General features: G+C 47.8%; 1 protein-coding gene across 1 annotated transcript in view; it reads right to left on the bottom strand.

Annotated features, from left to right (window-relative positions):
• neurl4 (neuralized E3 ubiquitin protein ligase 4) overlaps positions 1 to 23,186 on the bottom strand; it is a 105,869-nt gene that overhangs the window by 59,233 nt on the left and 23,450 nt on the right. Inside the window, 7 exon segments of the mRNA XM_068023807.1 lie at positions 4,594 to 4,630; positions 4,632 to 4,667; positions 5,636 to 5,652; positions 5,655 to 5,723; positions 7,966 to 8,077; positions 13,471 to 13,739; positions 16,808 to 16,873. Coding sequence (XP_067879908.1) covers positions 4,594 to 4,630; positions 4,632 to 4,667; positions 5,636 to 5,652; positions 5,655 to 5,723; positions 7,966 to 8,077; positions 13,471 to 13,739; positions 16,808 to 16,873 — 606 coding nt within the window.

The following is a 23,186-nucleotide window of genomic DNA, read 5'->3' as shown; positions in this document are numbered from 1 at the left end:
TTCAAGGAAGAGCGACAACAGGGCCAAGGAGCCAATGCATCCATTGCCGCCAACAAACACATACATCCTTATGGCCACCGACGATTGGTGGTTTTGCTGCTGGAATGGCAACTTAAAGGGGTCACGAGTTCAAGTGCCACTTCACCAGGTTGTGAACTTCGTTCATTTTCAAAATGGTCCCAGAAAAAAGGAGCATAAAGACCAATCAAATCAAACAAATTCAGGGAAGTGAAGCGGCCGCCCACATCCAGCCTACACGTGAAGCCAGATCCGCCCTCTGTGATGGACACCTGATGCCCTCTAAAGAGGCAATATACTTGGTTCTAAAAATAAAGCACTGCAGGGCAACTGGCCAACAAACACGGCCCTTGCCGGGGTCACCCGCATTCCGAGAACTCAAGCTCATCACTGTCCCACGAGACTGGTTGAGCTGATCAAAGAGGCACGATTCTCACCTTGGTGACTGAAGTTTGCGAGGTGAGCCCGTTTCTCACAAGCAGTACAGTTTAAGTGCTAGCACTTTTCCTTCCGAGTCAGGAGGTTGTGGGTACACACCTCCCTCAAGGACATGAGTATGTGTTGTTGGTTGGCAGTTCAGTGCAGCTACAGGGAGTGCTATTTTTCCAATGCGATGCTGTTAGAAGACCCTGCTTGCTCAGGTGGACGTTTAGGCTTCTATCACACTCTTACAGAAGGACTAATTTTCAGGGCTACGGGGGTAAAAGCTGGGGTGTGGGACTAAACCGGAGAGTCTTTCAAGGAGCAGGCACAGACATGACGGGGCCGAATGGCCTCCTTCCATGGCTGAAAGATTCTAGGACAGTCCACAAAGGTGCAGGCTGCGAAGCATCATGATTCCGGGGGGGGGTTGCATCTCGGCACAATTAGGTGCATTATAGACATTCGGTCCACGCTTTAGCTCAGTGGGTAGCTCTGAGCCGCTCCAGAGACTCCAATGCATAATCCACACCGACATTCCCAGTGCCAGTATTCTCGGATGGACAAAAATGAATTCCATGGCCACTATTTTGGAGAAACGTGGAAAATGTACAGCACAAAAGGAGGCCATTTGTCTCAGCTTGTCCGTATAAGTCAAAAGGAAGAGAGCCTAATCCCACTTTACAGTGCTTAGTCTTTGGCTGTGTTGGCTACAGCACTTCAAGTATTTTTTGGTAAATGCGATGAGGGCTTCTGCCTCTGCCACCCTTTCAGGCAGTGAATTCTAGATCCCCACCACCCCACCCCCACCCCCCCATCACCCCGCCGCCCAACCATCCTCTTGCTAAAAATATTGATCAACTCCTCTCTAACCTGGTTACCAATTACTTTAAATCTACGCCCACTGGTTATTGACCTCTCTGCTAACGGAAATAGGTCCTTCCTATCGACTCTATTTAGGCCCCTCATAATTTTTACACATCTCAATAAAATCTTCCCTTCGACGCCTCTGCTCCAAAGAAAACAATGCCAGCCTATCCAATCTTTCCTCACAGCGAAAATTCTCAATTTCTGGCAACATCCTCGTAAATCTTCTCTGTACCTATCACATCCTTCCTGTAATAGGGTGAGCTGAACGGTATACAGTGCTCTAGCTGCAAACTAACTAGCGTTTGATACAGTTCCAGCATAACCTCCCTGCTCTTATACTCTAGGCCTTGTCCAATACAGGGAAGCATCCTGTCCTGATCCTTTCAAGGATCAGTAGGCATGCACTCCAAGTCCTCTGGTCCTCTACACTTCTCACTATCCTACCATTTATTGCACATTCCTGTTTCTTGTGTGTCCTCCCCTAACGCATTACCTCACACTTCTCCAGATTTAAGTCCATCTGCTACTTTACTGCCCACTTGATATCTCCTACTTTCTTCCTTGCTAAAGAAATTTCAGGAATTTCAGTTATGAAGATAGAATGGAGAAGTTGGGAATGTTCATTGGAGAACAGAAGGCTGAGAGGTGATTTGATAGAGGTAATCAAAATCATGGAAGGGTCTGGACAGAGTAGATAGAGAGAAACTGTGCCGACTCGTGAAAGGATCGAGAACGAGAGGGGCACAGATTTAAAGCATTGGTAAGAGAAGCAAAAGTGACATGAGGAAAAACTTTTTCACGCAGCGAGTGGTTACGGTCTGGAATGTGCTGCCCGAGGAACGTGGTGGAGGTAGGTTGAATTGATGCATTCAAAAAGGGAATTAGACAGTTATGTGAAAAGGAAGAATGTGCAGGGTTACGGGGAGAAGGCAGGGACTGGAACTGAGGGAGTTGCTCTTTCACCGAGCAGTATGGACACGATGGGCCGAATGGCCTCCTTCTGCACTCTAACAATTCTGTGATTCTGTGAAAACCACACGGCCAATTTTCTTATCATCTGCAAACTTCCTAATCGTGCCCCTACGTTTAAGTCTAAGTCATTGACAGATACCACGAACAGCAAGCGACCTAGTACTGTGCCCTGCAGAACTCTAGTGGAAACAGCCTGCCAGATACAAAAACACCCATCGACCATAACCTTTTGCTTGCTGTCACTTAGCCAATTTTGGATCCAACTTGCCACTTTCCCTTGGATCCCATGAGCTTTTAATTTACCGATCAGTCTGCATGAGGGACCGTCAAAAAGCTTGCTAAAATCCATGTGGACTACATCATACCCACGACTGTCATTGGACTCTCTTTGCTACCTCCTCAAAAAACTCAGTCAAGTTTCTGCCTCTACCACCCTTTCTGCAGTGAGCTCCAGATCCAAACCATCCTGTGTGTGAAAAGAATTCTCAGCTCCTCTCTAATATTTCTACCAATTACTTGAAATCTATGCCCCCTGGTTGTTGACATCTTTGCTAACAGAAATAAGGCCTTCCTATCCACTCTATCTAGGTCCGTCATAATTTTATACACTTTAGTTAAATCTCCCCTGAGCCTCCTCTGTTCCAAAGGAAACAACCCCAGCCTATCCAATCTGCTCAGCTAAAATTCTCCATATCTGCCAACATCCTCCTAAAGCCCCTCTGTACCCTCTCCAGTGTGATCTTGTAATATGGCGACCTGAACTGTACGCAGTACTTCAGCTGTGACTTAACTCATGTTTAATACACTTCTAGCATAACCTCCCCGCTCTTATATTTTATGCTTCAGCTAATAAAAAAAGTATCCCTCATCTGCTTATCTAGCCTCCCTCTGAAATGCATCTACACTATTCACCTCAACCACTCCCCGTGGTAGCGAGTTCCACATTCTCACCATTCTCTGGGTAAAAGAGGTTTTTCCTGAATTCCCTATTGGATTTATTCGGCCATCTTGCTCTTGCGGTTCCTAGATTTGCTCTTTCCCTTCTTAACCATCTAACTTTCCTGCCAACTCAGGGATCTGTGGACATGCACTCCAAGGTCTTCACTGCACTTCTCAATATCCTACCATTTATTGTATATTTCCGTACTTGTTTGCCCTTTCCAATTGCAAAACCTCACACTTCTCTGGATTGAATTCCATTTATCACTTTTCTGTCCAACCTATTGATAACTCCCTGCAGTCTACAGTTTTCTTCCTCACAAGTCAACCAAACAAATGTCTGAATGCCCGAGCCAATAGTTAACCTTTAAACAACGTTACTGGCCATATATCTCATTGCTGTTTGGGGAAGCCTGCTGTGTGCAAATTGTGGGGGGGTGCCTAACTTACACCACTGACTGCACTTTGGATGCCCTGAGGTGGTGAAAGACAATATAGAAATTCAATCTTTCCCCTCTGTTCCAATTCAGTGCAGCTCTCCTGGTATGTGAGATGAGACCTTCACCAAACACTGTGCCACTACACTCCGCAAAAGACACTTAGCAATCTGGAACTAGAAGGATTTGCATAGAGTTACACAGATTATACAGCACACAAACAGGCCATTCAGCCCAACCAGTCTATGCCAGCACTTACACTCCACATGAGCCTCTCCCACCCTTCCTTATCTAACTCTATCAGCATATCGTTCGATTCCCTTTTCCCTCATCTGCCTATCGAGCCTCCCTCTTAAAAGCATCTACACTACTCACCTCAACCACTCCCTGTGGTAGTGAGTTCCACATTCTCTCCATTCTCTGGGTAAAGAAGTTTTTCCTGAATTCCCTATTGGATTTATTAATGACTATCTTGTACTTGCGGTCCCTAGTTTTGCTCTTCCCACAAACTCAGTGTCTACTCTATCGAAATGGTTCATTTTAAAGAGCTCTGATACGTCAACCCTCAACCTGCTCTTTTAAAGTATAACTGGGCATAACCCATCAGTTCTGGTATCTACCCTGTAAATCATTTTACACCCTCTCCAGTGCCTCTATATCCTTTTTTATAAGTTGGTGACTTGTACAGCACTCAGTGTGGTCTAACAAAGCATCGATACAAGTTTTGCATAACTTGCATCCCTCTAGAAATAAAACCTAGTGTTGGTTTGCTTTTTTAAAAAAAAAAACGGCCTCATTAACTTGCGTCGCTACTTTTAGTAATTTGTGTATTCACTCCTCTACCTGATTTAGATTTTTACACATCTTTCAAACTGAATCACAGCAAGGGCAATAGACCAAACTAAAGTTCGGTCAACAGCAGCAAAGTAGGCCTTACCTTGGTCAATGCCGTTTATATAAAAGTGCAAAGCACACACTGGACTTCCTCATGAGTCCTATGTGATCTCCTTCCTGTAGAACACAAGGAAAATAATGCTCAAGCCAATGCAAACTCTTCGTAAAGCTCAACAGAACTCAAATGAAGACGCCCACTCTAGCCACCAACCCGCCTTTTTCTCTGTCCGAGGCCAACTCTGCGTTTCAAGCATTAGATTCTCTTCTCCACCCTGACTTAAATCAGCAACTCTGGCTGGAATACGGTTTTGCGCGGTACCGGCGGCCATCTGCTACCATTTGATAAGCCCGAACCAGCTATTCAACCGGGGGGGGGGGGGGTTGTGGGGCAACACAAAATTGCGTCTTGCCTCCATATTCACAAGTTCCAAGAGCCACTGAATGGCGAGTGGCAGCAGGAAGCCTGGCAGATTTCCCCTCCTCCTCCTCCTCCGAATCCCATCGGCCGCACGCCGAACTGCGGAGCCCCCTGTCCAGCAGCACCCCAACGCCCACAAGACCAGCAAAGGTGGTAGAGGCCGGGGATCAAAGCTGTGGCCTTCTTAGTCTGCGTGGCTAAGCACCTTGATGTCTCAATCAGACAACAGAGGCCAAAGTGCTTGGTTTCCTGACTCCTGTGGACCCCTCCCATCGCTGTAGGGCAGAGGGAATGAAGTATCTTACACATAAGTGGGATGGTAGCGTAATGCAATCTTGCTGGAATAGTAATGCAGAGACCAAGACTAACGCTCCGTGCTGGTGTTTATGCACAACATGAGTCGCCCACCTACCCTACTACATCTCACCCTATCAGCATATCGTCTATTCCCTTTTCCCTCGTGTTTATCCAGCTTTCCCTTAAATTATCTACACTATTCACCTCAACCACTCCCTGTGGTAGTGAGTTCCATATTCTCACCACTCTCTGGGTACAGAGGTTTCTCCCAAATTCCCTATTGGAGTTATTAGTGACTGTCTTATATTGATGGCCCCTAGTTCTGGATGCCCCCTCCATTGACGCATTGCTGTGACAGAATTTCCATTACCTGCAGCTCATCCAGCTGAACTCACAGTATTCCCTCCGTGTTCCCTTTCCATTGGTCAGAATTCCACAGCCGCTCATCATTATTGTCCCTGTAATGCAAAGAGAGGGTTACACACAGCTGCCAGCTGCATGGTCCCCATCTGCAACACTGTTCTTTCGAATGCCCATCAGAAGTGACAATACTGAGACTTGCACGGAAGTGGCACTGTTCGCTCACACCACTGCCCCTCTGCTCTCCTAACACAATCAGAGCTCAGAGACTGAAAGCACGGCAGTGCAGTACTGAGACGTACAGACAGCAAGTCCCAAACTTGACCAAGAGTCTGGTGATAAGTTCCGGTGTTTTCACCTGGGGCAGCGGAAGTGCTCCAATTAGCCCACATTCACCCTGTGGGACCGTGACTCCAGTGCGCGCTCTTGGCAGGGTGCACAGCAGCAGTTCGCCAAGGCGCCTCCCAGACTTGTGACCCCCCACCACCTAGAAGGACAAGGGCAGCAGGCACATGGAAACAGCACCACCTCCAAGTTCCCCTCCAGCTCACACACCATCCCAACTTCGACAGTTATCGGCCACTCATTCATCGTCTCCGAGTCAAAGTCCTGGAACTCCCTACACTAACAGCACTGTGGGAGCACCTTCACCACAAGGACCGCAGCGGTTCAAAGCGGCAGCTCAACACCACCTTCTTCATTCGGGATGGGCAATAAATGCTGGCCTTGCCAGCGAATCCCACGTCTAGAGAATTAATATTAAAGAACGGTCTCAGAGGGTGGAATAGAAAACTATACACGAGAGGAGAGACTTGAGACATGGGACTATTTCCATTGGAACAGGGAAGGCTGTGGAGATTTTAAATAGAGATTAAGGGTTTTGATGAAGCACTGACACCTTTGCTGCGGTTGCAGCAGAGATCATTGCATCTTTTGAGAGAAAGCTGGACGAATATTTGACGCAGAGGAAGATAAGAGGGTTACAAGCAGTTTGGATTGTTCCAATAAAAGCCAGCACTAACACGATGGGCCAAACAACCTCTTCCTGTGCCAAGCTTCCATGCTTCAATGGGAACGATCAGTGCGCACATTCTCCCTAACCTGTGCCCCCTCTTGGACAGTGCACACGTGATGATGTCAGGCAGGAGCAGGACGGACTGTGAGCTGTGATACCACACAGACTGCCCACTGGCGGTCGCCATCTGAGCTGGCTTGTGACTAAGGACCAGCTGGGAAAGGCTACCAGAGAGCTGGCAGTGCCCGTGAAACCGCAACCAAGCAAGGCTCAGCAGCAAGCGATGCGCTTCTGAAGAGCACTCAATGTTGTGAGGTCGATCACCTTTTTGTGCACAGCAAGATCCCACAGACAGCAATGAGGTGTTGGCTGAGGGATGAATGCTGCCCGCTATACCAGGGAGAGCACTCCTATGCTCTGCCTTCAGTGCCAGCACTGAGGGAGTGCTGCAATGTCGGTGGTGCCGTCTTTTCCATCAGACGCTAAACCAAGGCCCTGCTTTCCCTCCGAGGGGATATAAAAGATCCCACGTAACTAGGAGGGGTAGGGGGTGGAGGGGGCGGGAAGAAAGTCCTCCCCAGTGTCCTGGGCCAATATTTATCCTCAAGCAACATCCAGGTCAGATTATCTGGTTATTTATCTCATCACTGTTTGCGCGCGTTTTCTGTGTATCACATACTCTGCACTACCACAGTGATAATGCTTCAAAAGTACTCCATTGGTTGCAAATCACTTAGGAATGGTCTGAGGTCATGAATGGCGTTGTATAAATGCAAATCCTGTGAGAGAAAGTTGAGGAAATACCACACATCTGTGATGTGGGAAAACGGCCCAAGGCATTCCCCAGGGGCGTCATCAAACTAAACTCGACACTGAGCCACCTAAGGAGATATTAGTACAGGTGACCAAAAGCTGGGTCAATGAGTTCGCTTTTAAGGAGCGTCTTAAAAGGAGGAGAGAGAGAGATGGAGAGATTTAAGGAGGGAATTCCAGAGCTCAGGGCCTGGACTGCTGAAGGTACGGCCGCCAATGTGGAGCGATTAAAATCAGGGCTGTAGAAGAGGCCAGAATTGGAGGAGCAGAGAGATCTCGGTGTGTTATGGGGCTGGAGGACTTGAAGGGAATAAACTTGCAGGGCTATGGAGATCGAGTGGGGGAGTGGAACTGTCTGGACTGCTCTGTGAAGAACCAGCAAGGACCCAATGGGCCGAAAGGCCTCTTATGCCATAAATGACTCCATGATCACAGGATGATGGGAGCAGAGTCTTGGATGAACTCGAGTTGAGATTCACAATGCAAGGACATCAAAGGAGCAACCCCCTGACCTGATCGAAGATTGGTCATCGTTGCCGGGTAATCCAAGTTGTTCGGGTTGTGCATGGTGATACCGATCTCAATCGAACCTGACCACTTGTCAACCAACTTGTCAATCCGGATCTGTGATGGAGGGAGAAATGAATATTTTAAAATTCATATTAGAGCAGATTTTAAGTTGACCCAATATTTTGATCATTAAGATATATATAAGAAAAATAAACTTGTTGGGAATACACAGATATATCCCTTCCCAACCCTAATGAGACCGGCCAGAATGTCTGTAACATCACACTCACCTTAATAGCCACATTTTTGAGAAAATCAGGCATTTCACCTTGGGCTCTGACTTACAAACAGAAGTGCAATTGAACTCTGAATGACCTCAGCCAGTGGCAGCTAGAGCATTAGAATTCACGACCTAAGACAGGCAGAATATGCTGGACTTCACATGGAATAACACTTCTTCTGTATCATCTGGCACATGAACAATGCCATAGCAGATCTGCCAACAAAAATACCAAATAAGGTGCTCAGAATCATGAGGGGGGCTTTCTCTCACAACACATCCACGGTGTTGCTGATCCCAGCCATGTTACTGAGACTAGCAGCTCAAGCAGAGAAACAGGGAGGCGAGGAAGAGGTAGGAACAGAGGTATTGCACTTCTTTTAGAGATACACTTGTATTTCCATAGCATCGTTAATGTAATAAAACTTCTGAAGGCACTTCACGGGAATGTTTATAAATTAAATTTGACAGCAACCCATGTAAGGAGATATTTGGGCAGATGACGAAAAGCTTAAGAGCATCTTAAACGAGAGAGAGGGGTAGAGAGATTTAGGGAGGCAGTTTCAGAGCTAAGGGCCTAGGCAGCTCAAGGCACGGCCAGTAACGATGGAGCAGAAGGAATCAGGGATGCTCAAAGGGGCTAAAATTGGAGAAGCGCAGAGATTTTGGGAGGGTTGTGGGGCCGGAGGAGATCAGAGATAAGGAGCAGTGAGGCCATGGAGGGATTTGAAAACAAGGGTGGGAATTTTAAAGTTGAGGAGCTGCTTAACCAGGAACCAATGTAGCTCAGCGAGCACAGGGGTGATGGGCGAGTGGAATTCGGTGTGAGTTGAGGCACGCACAGTGGAATTTCCTATGACGCTTGGGGGACACCAGAGCTAACAGTGCAGGGGATAAGGGTTAATAATCGAATTTCCTTGTATCTTAGAACAATAGACATTCCAATATAAACAGGGTGACTTTGGAAGTGTCATGAGAAGAAGCTTGTCTCCTGCTTTTAGTCTCGTATTATATACAGGCGATGTCTGTGCAAGGAAATATGTGATAGTAATGAGGTCAACAAGAAGTGATTAAGGTATAACTTTAGTAGCGATGGTAATAAACATAGGTATATGGATCATTAACTATAGTATAGTATAGAAAGCTAAGGGTTAATAAAGACAATGCTTCAAAGGATTCAGAACTGTTGGGACAGGAAGTGTTGTTTGAGGGAAGTGACGTTGGAGTAAACAAACATAATTACGTGAATAGAAAGACTCATGAACAAACCTCATGAAGTCTTTCTTGTGACACGGGCAATGTATGGGGTATAAAGGAGCATGGTTTGAGGACAGTTATTCAGAGGGTTCAAAAGATAGAGAATCCCAAAGCCACCCTGTGTGTTCAGTAATACCTGTGCTGTATATGAATAAGGCGTGTTCCATATCCTCTGTTAAGTGTCTTGTGCTTAAGCAAAGTGTGTCGTAGTGAATCATAGAAAGAAGGGGGTTCGACTAACAGCTGAATATTAAACAACCCACCAGAGCCATATCCCTTGATATGACCCAACAACAAAAAAACATTCCGCCGAATTTGGTCTTGAAAATTTCAATTAACCTAGCACCCACAGCTTCTTAGCAAAGAGAATTCCAGATTTCCACTGTGGAGGACGTCTTCACTGATTTTGCTCCTAAACAAGTTTGCACTGATTTTAAGTTATGCCCCATTGAGTTCTGGACTTCCCTGACTAGAGGGAGTAGATGCTCCAGATCTACCCTATTGCCTCCTTTTAAAGTTTTAAGCTAATGCCTTGGGGACATGGTTCAAATCCCACGCGGCAGCAGGCGGAATTTAAATTCAATTAATTAATAAAAATCTGGAATTGAAGCTAGTCTCAGTAATGGTGCCATGAAACTGACATCGATTGTCGCAAAAACCCAACTGCTCGCTAATGTTCCTTTAGGGAAGGAAATCTGCCGTCCTTACCTGGTCTGGCCTACATGTGACTCCAGACCCACGGCAATGTGGTTGACTCTTAAAACTGCCCTCTGAAATGGCCTCGCAAGCCTTCAGTTCAAGGGAAATTAGGATGGGCAGCAAATGCTGACCTCGCCAGCGACGCCCAAATCCCACAAAAGAATTAAAAAAATTAGATCACTCCTCAACCATATGAACGCGAAGGAATACAAAGCAAGTTGGTGCGACCTGTCCACATAAATGTAACCCTTTAAGCCCTGGCATTCTTCGGTGAATCCACTCTCCATTAAGGCCAATACATTCTCCTTGAGGTGCCGTGCTCAGGATTGAACACAGTATTCCAGATGGGGTCAGACTAAAGCTCTGTACAACTGAAGCTATCACCTTCTCACATTCATATGTCAATTCCCTTGAGATAAACGCCAACATTTCATGAGCTGCTGATTGCTTTTTTTTCCCTTAATTGTGCATCAGCTTTTAGTGATTTGGACATCCAAACTTCTCTGCACCCACACAGCACCCAAAAAGATATCTCATTGCCTCTTTCACAGATCCAAAATGGATGATCTCAGGTTTCCTCACATTGACCTGCCATAGTTTTGGCCACTCACTTAGCCTATGTCAACTTTTAACCTCCTGCTCGCACCTACACGATTTACTTTGCCTCCAAACTTGCTGTCATCTGTAAACTTGGACAACTCTCTCTCCCTTCGCCCATATCATTCATAAATATGGGGTAAAAGCTGTGGTTCCCCTAACAGATCCTTGGGGAACACCACTTTTCACATCCCACCAATTAGAAAACATTCCCTTTACCCCTATTCCCTGTCTCCTACCTCTCAACCAATGACCAACCCGCGTGGCAAGGTTATCTCCGATTCCTTGCGCTCTCATTTGTGCTAATGATCAAATCATCTCAGTCAGACAGTGAAAAGGCATTAGAAAGTCAAGTAAACAGCAAGTCAGTCAGCGAGACTGAAGTCATTGTTTTCAGTCCCCGCTCCAAACTCCATTTTCTAGCTACTGATTCCATCCCTCTGCCTGGCAACAGTCAGACTAAACCAGTCTGTTCGCAATCTTGCTGTCATATTTGGCCCCGAGATGAGTTTCCGACGGCACAGTGGCGCAGTGGTTAGCACCGCAGCCTCACAGCTCCAGGGACCTGGGTTCGATTCCGGGCACTGCCTGTGTGGAGTTTGCAAGTTCTCCCTGTGTCTGCGTGGGTTTTCTCCGGGTGCTCCGGTTTCCTCCCACAAGCCAAAAGACTTGCAGGTTGATAGGTAAATTGGCCATTATAAAAATTGTCACTAGTATAGGTAGGTGGTAGGGAAATATAGGGACAGGTGGGGATGTTTGGTAGGAATATGGGATTAGTATAAATATGGGTGGTTGATGTTCGGCACAGACTCGGTGGGCCGAAGGGCCTGTTTCAGTGCTGTATCTCTAATCATATTCACACCATCACTAAAAACCACCTATTTCCACCTCTAACATTGCCTGACTTCGCCCCCGTCTCAGCTCATCGGCTGCTGAAACCCTCATTCATGCCTTTCTTACCTCCAGACTTGACTATTCCAACCCTCTCCTGGCTGGTCTCCCACAGTCAACCCTCTGTAAACTTGAGGTCATCCAAAACTCTGCTGCCCCGTGTCCTAACTCACACCAAGTCCCATTCAGCCGCCACCCCCTGGGCTTGCTGACCTACACTGGCTCCTAGTCCAGCAGCAGCTTGATTTTAAAATTCTCATCCTTGTTTTCAAATCCCTCCATGGCCTCAGCCCTCCCTATCTCTATTAGCTCCTCCAGCCCCACAACCCTCAGAGATATCAGCACTCATCTAACTTTGGTTTTTGAACATCCCTGATTTTAATCACTCTACCATTAATGGCCGTGCCTTCGGCTACCTGGGGCCCTAAGCTCTGGAACTCCCTCCCTAAACCTCTCCACTTCTTTACCTCACTTTCCTCCTTTAAGGCATTCCTTAAAACCTACTTCTTTGACCAAGCTTTTGGTCATCTGCCCTAATATCTCCTCTCATGGCTTTGTCAAATTTTATTTTATAATGCTCCTGTGAAGTGCCTTGGGATGCTTTATTATATTTATATAGCGCCTTTAATGCAAGTTGTTGTTGAGACAACAGTGTTTTTTTAGTTTTAGAGATACAGCACTGAAACAGGCACTTCGGCCCACCGAGTCTGTGCCGACCATCAACCACCCATTTATACTAATCCTACACTTATCCCATATTCCTACCACATCCCCACCTGTCCCTATATTTACCTACCACCTACCTATACTAGGGGCAATTTATAATGGCCAATTTACCTATCAACCTGCAAGTCTTTGGCATGTGGGAGGAAACCGGAGCACCCGGAGAAAACCCACGCAAACACAGGGAGAACTTGCAAACTCCACACAGGCAGTACCCAGAATTGAACCCGGGTCGCTGGAGCTGTGAGGCTGCAGTGCTAACCACTGCGCCACTGTGCCGCCCCATACTGTGTACTGTGCTGTGTACTGTGCTGTGTACATACTCCTTCAACGGCTCACTGTTGAAAGACACTGCCCACTAAGGCACTCTCATCCAAGACTGCATCGTTAATCTCTGCCGAGTCAGCTAATCTCAGATGAGGTGCCAATTGGGGTGTGACTGTTGAATGAAGTGACCTACGTAGGGGAATGATGGGTATGCTAGCGTAGTGATGATGATACTGGACTGGTAATCCACAGAATGAGCTCAGTTCCCACCACAACTGTTTGAAAACTGGATTCAGTTTAAAAATGTCTGGAAATACGAAGCTAGCATCAGTAAAAGTGACCGTGAAACTGTCGGGCCGTCGCAAAAACCCAACGAGCTCACAGATGTCCTCTGTCCTTACGCAGTCTGGGCCTATAAGTGACTCCAGTTTCCCCATCAACATGGTTGACTCTTAACTGCCTTCAGTTATATCAAACTGCTTCAGTTTAAAGGAGGAGGTGCCCACCAACTGGGGATGGGCCTGTAAGTGCAGGCTTTACCAGTGATGCCCACATTCCAGCCAGGAGCCGGGGGGGGGGGGGGGAGGGATGAGAGAGAGAGAGACAGAGGGATGAACAGTGCAGTTGGAGGTTGGGCAATGACAGGGCCAACTTGCAGTCTGGCGTCAATTTTGGGCAATGTAATCGAGATTAGCCGGGCAGGGGTGGATAGGAATGAGGGAGGGGTCACTGTTTTACTTGAGGGCCTCCGGCTCTTCCAAGACAGGACGGACAAACCGGCCTCCACCCTCACCTCAAACATCTCGTTGTCCCGCAGCGGCCGGTTGGTCATGACGACGCCGTTGTTGAACTCGTCCAGCGGCCGCCTGCGCTCGGCCGTCTTGTTGTTATTGCTGAGTTTGATGAGAGTGCCGCACTTTTCGTGAAAGAGCAGAGCGTCGTTGGAAGTAACCGAACAGCCTCCGTCCAGCGGGCTGCCCAGGCTGACGTTTAGCAAACTGCCATTGTACGCTGATAGGATGGCATTGTTCACAACATCCGACAGCTCCATCCCCAAAAAACCTGGAGACGCAGAGAGAGAGAGAGAGAGATAAAGAGATAGAGAGAGAGAACAGGGAGGGGCGAGAGAGAGGGAGAGATATACGGGGGGGGGGGGGGGGGGGGGGGGGAGAGAAGAGAGAGAGAGAGGGAGAGATATACGGGCGGGGGGGTGGTGGGGGTGAGAGAGAGAGAGGGAGAGAGATACGGGGGGGAAGGGGGGAGAAGAAGAGAGAGAGACAGAGAGAGTGAGAGGTCGCCATCATTCTATGTGTCTAAAAGGTCAAATGCCAAACATACACTCTGCCGCTAAGGTGCTGGGATTAAACAGGACATTCTGTGCATTGCTCAGGTGAGGAGTTTTTCATTCCTTTCCCATTGAGTGAGGCACCTCATTTAATACCAGTTCACTCCACTCCAGTTATTCACACGATGCCTTTGACCCCAGAAAAAAAACTGAATCTCTCCCATCCTAGTACTTTTCCTTGGAATGGAATCACCTCCCACTAACATCTTCGCTGCCTCCCTCAAGGAGCACATGGCCGCACACAACTGGTTTATCCATGCACCACCAGATCTGGCTGAACCTCATGCAGCGCCATTGGCCTTGCCCTTCTTTGTTTAAGAAAAAAAAAAACATTCAGTACTCCAGGATCATCCTGGGGAGCAGCGATAACCCCCGGCTACTCCCCACTATTAACTGTCTGCTTAAACCCTTCTACTGTGCCCCCTCCACCCTCGCCTCCAGTAGCAGGTGCGAGGAGCCCATTGACCTTCTATGCCGTTAGAATTGAGACCATCTATTAATCTGCCTAATCTACGCCCCTCCCTTCCCCATCATGTCCCACCAAGCTCCTCAAACTATGTCTTGCTCTAGTTTCTCCCCCACCTCTCCTCATTCTCCCAAGCTCATGTGGGCCACGAGATGCACCTCCTGCTCTCTTGACTCCATTTCCACAAAATTGCTGACTACCCATTTTTTTTTTTTAAAACAGTGAGTCACGATCAGCTGAAAGGAAGCAGATTCAATAGTAACTTTCAAAAGGGGAACTAGATAAATACTTGAAAAAGGAAATATTTGCGGGGCTATGGGGAAAGGGCATGGGGTAGTGGAACTAATTGGAAAGTCTTTCAAAGATTGGCACAGGCACAATGGGCCGAATGGCCTCCTTCTGTGCAGTGTCAATGATTCGATCCCAACCCATCTGGCGACTGAAACTCTCCCCCATGCCTTTGGCACGTTGGACTGGACTCTTCCAATGCCCCTCCTTCTTCCACACTCCATTAACTTGAGCTCAACTAAAACGCTGAAGCACATGGTGCAGCTCGCACCAAGTCCAGTTCACCCACTGCCCCTGTGCTCGCTGATTTCCACTGGTTCCCGACACCTCCAATTTAAAATCCCTTATTAAATTTCTCCTTCCTATACCTGTAACCTTCTCCAGCCCTGCAATTCCCCCCAGAACCCTCTGCCCCTCCAACGCTGCCCTTTTTGTGCATCCCCCTCCTTCATCCCACCACTGGCGGCCATGCCTTCAACTGACTCGGCCTCAATCACTCCCCTAAACCCCTCTGTCTCCCTCTCTCTCTCTCCTTGAAACTCTCTCCCAACTCCAACCAAGTGTGTGGTCACCTCCCCCCCTCCCCCAATATCTCTCTCTTTGACTCTGCATCCACCTTATGTCTGATGTCAATGTGAATCACCTTGGGATCGATTTCTCCGTTAAAGGCGCTAGATAAATGCAAGTTGTTGTTGCGATAAGGTGTTACAGAGAAACTAACTTGCGGCTTCGCGTTCTCGAGACCACGCAAAGTCAATGAATCACTTCTTAAGGTGCGGTCACTGTTACTATGCAAGCAAATGTGGCAGCTAATTTGCACACAGCAAGATCCCACAAAACAGAAATGAGATGAAATGACCTGTTAATCCGATCTGGCAGCGTTGGTTGAGGGAAGAATGTTGGCCAGGGAACTCCCCCGTTCTTGAGTAGCAGCCATAGAATCTTTTTTTTTTACATCCACCCAAGCAGGCTTTCGTAGCCTTGGTTTAATGCTGAAAGACAGCACTTCTGACAATGCAGCACTCCCTCATTGCTGCACTGGGACTGTTGGGCTGGATCTCATGCTCTGGACTGACGACCATCTGACTCAGAGAAAAAGAATGTAATCCACTGAGTTCAAGCTCACCCGAAATATATAAATGACTATGTACTTGGACGTTCCTCCTTGCTATTCCGTCACAAAAACAACACAGGGTGCACATCGCTGCAGGCACCAAAACCAGGGGGGGCAAATTATGGAGGAGGGAGGGGTTTCGTGGTCTGGTGCTGGGACTAGAGCTGGAAATTCGCTGCTTTGGCACCAGCAGAGTGGGCACACACCTGGCAGACACAGCTTCGGAATATAAACTGGGTGGGAATTGATAAACACACATCTGCCCCATCATTTACTGAACAGAAGTCTTGCCCGGCAGTCAAGCGGCTGAAGACACACAAAGATGCAGCGTCAGCCATGTCTTGGTGGTTGGCTTGCTGCCTCAGAGTCCGAAGGTCATGAGTTCAAGTCTTACGAGAGACTGAAACCCAAAAATCGAGGTCAACGATCTTGGTGACAGTACCGAGGGAGTGTTGCACTGTCGGAAGTGCTGTCTTTCAGATTAGGCGTTAAACCAAGGGCCTGTCCGCCTTCTCTGGTGGATGTAAAAGTTTCCAACAGCCACTGTTTCAAGGAAGAGTGCAATTGGTGGGGGGGTGCGTTCTCCCCTGTGGTCCTGGGCCCAATATTCATTCCTCGATCAACAAATTTTTCTGGTCATTATCACATGGCTGTTTGTGGGAAAGAGAGACACAGGCAGAACAGGGAGAGATAGAGAGATGAGGAGTGTGCAAGGGAGGGAAGGGGTGTGGGCGGAAAAGGAGCACAAGGAAATAGTGGCCATTGCAGAGCTGGGGGGGCAGGGAGTCATCGCACAGAAGAGCTTTTTTTTTTAAAGATCTCATTAAAAATGACCACCTCCCTTATCTAATAAACTCTCCCAACGGGACGGAGACAGCACAGGAGCAGCACAGACAGAAGCTCAACTTTTGCCTCACCATTTTCCGACTCCAGAGCATTCGGAAATTTATCTGGGCGGCTGCAACTCCGAGGAATATTGAGAGCTGAAATCCAGAGTGAGAGAACAAGAAATAAACAAGGTACAAGAGGGGTTACACAGAAGTGAGGGTCACCAGCGCCCTGCCACAAACTCCTGGCTGTCCACAGCCGGACCATCCAGAGACTCAACCCCACAACGACCTCCGCCAGCAACCTCTCCCGCCCCGCCCCCCCGCCTCTCCACCCCCCCCCCCCCACTCTCTGAAATCATGTTGGTCTTGGGAACTGCTTCTAATACCCCTTTTATTGTCTCTTGTTCATGCCTATTTGCTTGTGTGTGCGCCTGAGCTATGAGAATTTTTTTTTTTTTAATGTGAACAAGCCTGGACAGAACATCGCTCGTGATTCCCGACGAGTTCTCTACATGTGCGTTTCTCGGTGTTGGACTCAGTGCACCGCTCTGTATGTTGTGGTAAAATGCATGCTTTGAAACAATAATGGCGCTGTGGGTCGGACACGTTACTGTCGCTGGTTCCCTAGAATTGGTATTAAAAAGGCAGGGATTAACCAACACTCCTGATCACTCCCCCTTGCTACAAGTATGGGATGGGGGTATAGAATGAGGCCAAGGACTTTGGGGTAAGGTTGTCCACAGCGATTGAGGATTATCCAACAAGCGCGTGTGCAAGAGTAGCTTATAATGTTCAACAAAATGGAACTTTGTTTTCTAAATACATTCCTTATAGGAACGATCCAAATAGCTTCAATGCAGATTAAGGTGAGATTATAATATGGTGCCTGCAGGATTTGGTCTGTCCTAAGTTAGCTCACCTCAGCGGCAGCGGGGGTTAATGGTGGTGTAGAGTGGCGGGGGGGGGGGGGGGCATTAGAACTGGCCTCAGTGACCCGGTGTTAAGGAGTGGAAGGGGGAAATGATCGCTATCCAGTAAGCACATTGTCGAAGGGTGAAGTCTGGTGCCTCATACCACTGAATAGGCGTTTGGGTTCAGGCAAGAACAGCAGTCACGTGGAGGAGGTGTGTGAAGCCTAAAGCACAGCAAAATCCCCTGCTTTCAAGACAGAAAGGCAGCAAAATCCCGAGCTGGACCAAGGGCCTCCCACTGATATAACAGACTCTGCATGCAACAAGGGGCAAAGCAACAGTTTGCTGACGTCTGAAGGTCAGGCACAGCCATCCACTTTGAACCTTTCAACTTCAGCCCTGCCTCTCCTTCCACAGCCTGTACCAGTCTCACAATGACAGACAGCACTGGGCAGAGGAGTCAAAGGCTAAAACACTTAAATTATGAGGCCAGGTTGTCCAGACTCGGCTTGTATTCCCTCGAGTATAGATTAAGGGGTGATCTTATTGAGGTGAAGATGATTAAAGGATGGGATAGGAACACAGGATTAGGAGTAGGCCATTCCGCCCATCGAGCCTGCCCCGCCATTCAATACGATCACAGCTGATCATCCACTTCAATGCCTTTTTCCCCACACTATCCTCATATCCCTTTATGTCGTTTGTATGTTGCACTGACATGTCTCTGCTTTAAAGACATTTGCAAACGCGACAAAGTCTTGCGATATTGACCATAAGTCACGGGAGCCAGTTGCCAGTGATCGCCAGAGCTGGCGGACAGCTATAAAGGCGGGGCTGAAGAGAGGCGAGTCGAAGAGACTCAGCAGTTGGCAGGAAAAGAGACAGAAGTGTAAGGAGAGAGCCAACATGTGTAACAGCCCCGACAGCCAACTTTACCTGCAGTGCCTGTGGAAGAGTCTGTCACTCTAGAATTGGCCTGTATAGCCACTCCAGGCACTGTTCCCCAAACCACCTCTAGGCACTCACCCATTGTCTCTCAAGACAAGGAGGCCAAAAAGGAAGGAGGAAGGAATTTGTACTTAGAAATCTGTCAATCTCTGCTTTAAACATACTCCATGACTGAGCTTCCACAGGTCCCTGGGGTAGAGAATTCCAAAGATTCACAACCCTCTGAACAAAGAAATTTCTCCTCATCTCTGTCCTAAGTGGCTTCCCCCTTAATTGGAAATTGTGTCTCCTGGTTCTAGACTCCCCAATCAGGGGAAATATCTTAGCTGCATCTACCCTGTCTACCCCTTGAAGTATTTTGTAAGTTTCAATGAGATCACCTCTCATTCTTTGAAACTCTAGAGAATACAGGCCCAGTTTCCCCAATCTCTCTTCATAGGACAGTCCCGCCATCCCAGGAACAAGTCTGGCTAATCTTCGCTGCACTCCCTCTATGGCAATAGTATCCTTCCTAAGGTAAGGGGACCAAAAGTGCACAAAGTACTCCAGATGCAGTCTAACCAAGGTTCTATATAACTGAGGCAAGACTTCACTACTCCCGTACTCAAATCCTCTTGCGATAAAGGCTAACATGCCATTAGCATTCTTAATTTCTTGCTGATTGGGTAGATAAAGAGAAACAATTTCCTCCGGTGGTAGGGAGGGCGGGGGGGGGGGGGGGGGGGGGGGGCGGTGTCCAGAACAAGGGGGCAGAACCTTAAAATTAAATCCAGGCCGTTCAGGGGTGATGTCAGGAAGCACTTCTTCACACAAAGGGGAGTGGAAATCTGGGACTCTCTCCCCCAGAAAGCTGTTGAGGCTTGGGGGAAGGGGGGGGTGGTGTGGGGGGGGGGGGGGTGTGGGGTGTCAATTGAAAATTCCAAAACTGAGATTGATAGATTTTTGTTAGGCGAGGGGTTTAAGGGTTACAGAACCAAGGCGGGTAAACGGAGTTAAGATACAGATCAGCCATGATCTAACTGAATGGCGGAACAGGCTCGAAGGGCTGAATGGCCTCCTCCAGTTCCTCTGTGTTCCAGCCCTGTAATCAAAATCAATGAGGGGGCGAAGAGTCAGTTGGTAAATGCACTACCCAGTGCCCCCCACCCTTGCTCGATAGCCAAAACATAGGTGGTGCCAGGATTCCTTCTCTCTCCCCAAGGCACTACTGGCACCGAGCTTCACAGGCACCAGAGGTTCTCTGATACCCAGCTACAAATGAGAGAATTGCTGGAGCTTTCGACTGTGCAGGGGTGGTGGAGGGGGGGGTGGGGGGGCAGCACTGCCGAGCCTGATCCTGTCCAAACTCGTTCCAAGAGGTGCTCACGGATCACGGTTGGGAGCAGCCACCCTGGCTTATGTTTCCTCTCTCTCCTCCTCCCCTTCTTTTAGAACAAAGGTCTTTAAAGGCTACTGGAAGAGGTCAAATGTTGCACTGGCTGAGACCAGCTAGCTCAGCACAGAGCAGGGAGCAGAACCCTGATCTCTCTGCTTGGTGTGCTCAGTATCATGCTGGGCTGTGCACTTTTCTCCCCACCAGGGGTTCTAATACAATTGATTTGAAGTCACAGCAAGAACTACATGCATTATATAGCATGTTTAATGTAGTTAATCATCCCAAGAGCGCTATCAAACAAAATTTAACACCGAGCCACATATGGAGATATTAGGAAAGGTGACCAAAATCTCAGTCAAAGAGGATGGTTTTAAGGAGCACCTTAAATGAGAGGGGCGGAGAGGTTTAGGGAGGGAATTCCAGAGGTCAGGATCCAGGCAGCTGAAGGCACAGCCGCCAATGCTGGAGTGATTAAAATCAGGGATGCTCAAGAGGACGGAATTGGAAGAGCGCAGAGATTTGGGAGGTTGTAGGATTGGAGGAGGTGAGAGATTGGGAGGAATTTGAAAACAACAATGAGAATTTAAAAATGGACCATTGCCAGACTGGGAGTCAATGTAGGTCAGTGAGCACAGGATGAACAGGACTTGGTGCGAGTTGGAAAACAATGGCTTTGATCCTCCCAATATTTTGGTGGATGAAATTTGCGTTCATCCAGGACTGGATGTCGGTCAGGCAACCTGATAAATTGGAGACAGTGGAGGGTTTGAGAGAGGTGGTGAGGCAGAGCTGGGCATTATCAGAGTACATGTGGAATTGGAGAGAGTGCAGAGAAGGTTCACGAGAATGGTTCCTGGGATCAGGAACTTCAGTTATGTGGATGGATTGGAGAAGTTGGAACTGTTTTCTTTGGAGAAGGGAAGGTTGAGAGGAGATTTGATAGAGGTGTTGAAAATCATGAGGGGTCTGGACAGAGTAGAGGGGGAGAAAACTGTTCCCATTGGTGGAGGGATCGACAAGAGGGCACAGATTTAAGGTTAATGGCAAAAGAAGCAACAGTGACACGAGGAAAAACTTTTTCACATGAGCAGTTAGGGTCTGGAATTCATTGCTTGAGAATGTGATGGAGGCAGGTTCAAGCGAGGCATTCAAGAGGGAATTGGACTATTATCTGAAAAGGAAGAATGTGCAGGGCTACGGGGAGAAGGCTGGGGAGTGGCACGAGACAAACTAGATAAATAGCGCCTTTCATGACCACCGGATGTCTCAAAGCACTTTACAACCAATGAAGGACTTTTGAAGTGTCATCACTGTTGTAATGTAACAAACACAACAGCCAATTTGCACACAGCAAGCTCCCACAAAAAAGCAATGTGATAATGATGAGATAATTGGTTTCAGTGATTTCACTGGGAGGGTCAGCCTAGATTTTTTTTTTTGTCCTTCAGTCCTGGAGTGGGTCTCGAACCCTTAACCTCCTGACTCAGAGCCGAGAGTGCTGCCCACTGAGCCACAGCATGAGGGGAATAGAAACTAAAGGAAGATGTGAATTCAGGGCCAGGATGGGGCAGGGTGTGGGTGGTGTAAAACTTTAGGGGAAGTGTGGCCCAGCGGGCTAGGGAAAGGGAGGGAAGTGACAGAGGCAGTTCGAATGGATGGTATCAATCTTAGTGACCAAGAAGTGATTGAACTCCTTATATTTGCTGTTGGAGGCGAGAGTAAAAGAGCCAGAGGAGAGGGATTTAAGGAGAACAGACAATGGAGACATAAAGCCAGGGGGGCTTACCTTTGCATTCCAGTTTTGATAAAAGATCAGGACTGGAAAGTGCTTTTATGTGGTCCAAGCAGAGCTGGGTGAGGAATGCCTAAACCAGTTGTCTGCCATAAAATGGACAACGTGATGCACTTTCCTTGGGTCACTCAGCAATGCTGAGTTCACAGCCATGGAGCAAGCAGCCAGTGCCCCAAAACTCCAGTTTACAAATTAAGCAAGAAAGCCAGTTTCCCGCAACACCCCCTCCCAGCCCCGTCTACTTCCATTTCCGTTAACTAATGACCAGTAACGGAATCACAGGTATGTCAATGATGATTTATTCACATACCATTAATTGCAGAGGATGGGAACCCTCCTGGCTTGTTAAAGCATCTTTGCCCCAAGGAGGAACGAAAGTGGCTACGAGATGATTATGAAGGAAGAAGAGGCCATTCAGCCCCTCTGGCCTATTCTGCCATTCAGTTTGGCCATAGCTGATCTATATGCCAAAACTATTTATTTGCCTTTACTCCATAGTCTTCGATTACCTTGCTTAATAAACATCTATCAACCTCAAGAGAATTTCAATTGACCTTCAGCCTTTGCCGAGGGTTCCAGACTTCCTGTCCTTCGTGGCCTAGCTCTAATATTTTAAGACTGTGCCCTCTCGTTCTGGATTTTCCCCAACAGAGGAAATTATTTCTCTATACGTACCCCATGGAATCCATTTATCATTTAAAACACCATGAATTAAATCATCCCCTACTCCTCTACACTTGAGATAATACATGCCTAATCTTTGCAACCTGGCCTCATAATTTAACTCTTTTAGCCCCAGCTTCATCCTGGTGAATCTCCACTGCACCGACTCCAAGGCCAATATACCCCTCCTGAGGTGCGATTCCCAGAGCTGAATGCAGTCTCCAGATGTGGTCTGTTCCAGACTCTACACATCTATAACAAAGCATCCTCCCCTTTCCATTACAATCCCCTTGAGATAAAGGCCAACACTCCATTAGTCCAATAGATTTATTTCTTGTTCCTCTGCACTAGATTTTACTGATCTGTGCATGCGGACACCCAAATCCCTTGGCCCTCTGCAGCTGTCAGCCGCTCAGCATTCAGAAAACTTTCGGGTACTTATTCCAATCCAATCCAAAGTGGATGGTCTCGTTTCTCCCAACATGGAATTCTAGCTACCACAGTTATGTCCAATAAAGTCAACAGCCGTTTGTAATTTCCCATTCCTGGCACCCTCTCATTTTCCCCTCCTTAGAGGCACATGCCAGGTTCCACATGGCATATCCCCTTAGTGGCGGAAGACGAGAAGCCCGTTCGGGTGCGGGGAGTTGTTATGGTTTTCAGGCCACATCCTACAAGTGACCAGCGTGAACATTTCTACGCAGTAGGGAACGGACTGAGCGCTGTCAGGGGTTACGACCTTTCATATGTTGCAATTTCATCCAACTGTCCAATATG

Source organism: Heterodontus francisci, chromosome 48, assembly GCF_036365525.1.
Source record: "Heterodontus francisci isolate sHetFra1 chromosome 48, sHetFra1.hap1, whole genome shotgun sequence".
Classification (NCBI taxonomy): Eukaryota; Metazoa; Chordata; class Chondrichthyes; order Heterodontiformes; family Heterodontidae; genus Heterodontus; species Heterodontus francisci.
This window is presented reverse-complemented; position numbering and strand designations above follow the sequence as displayed.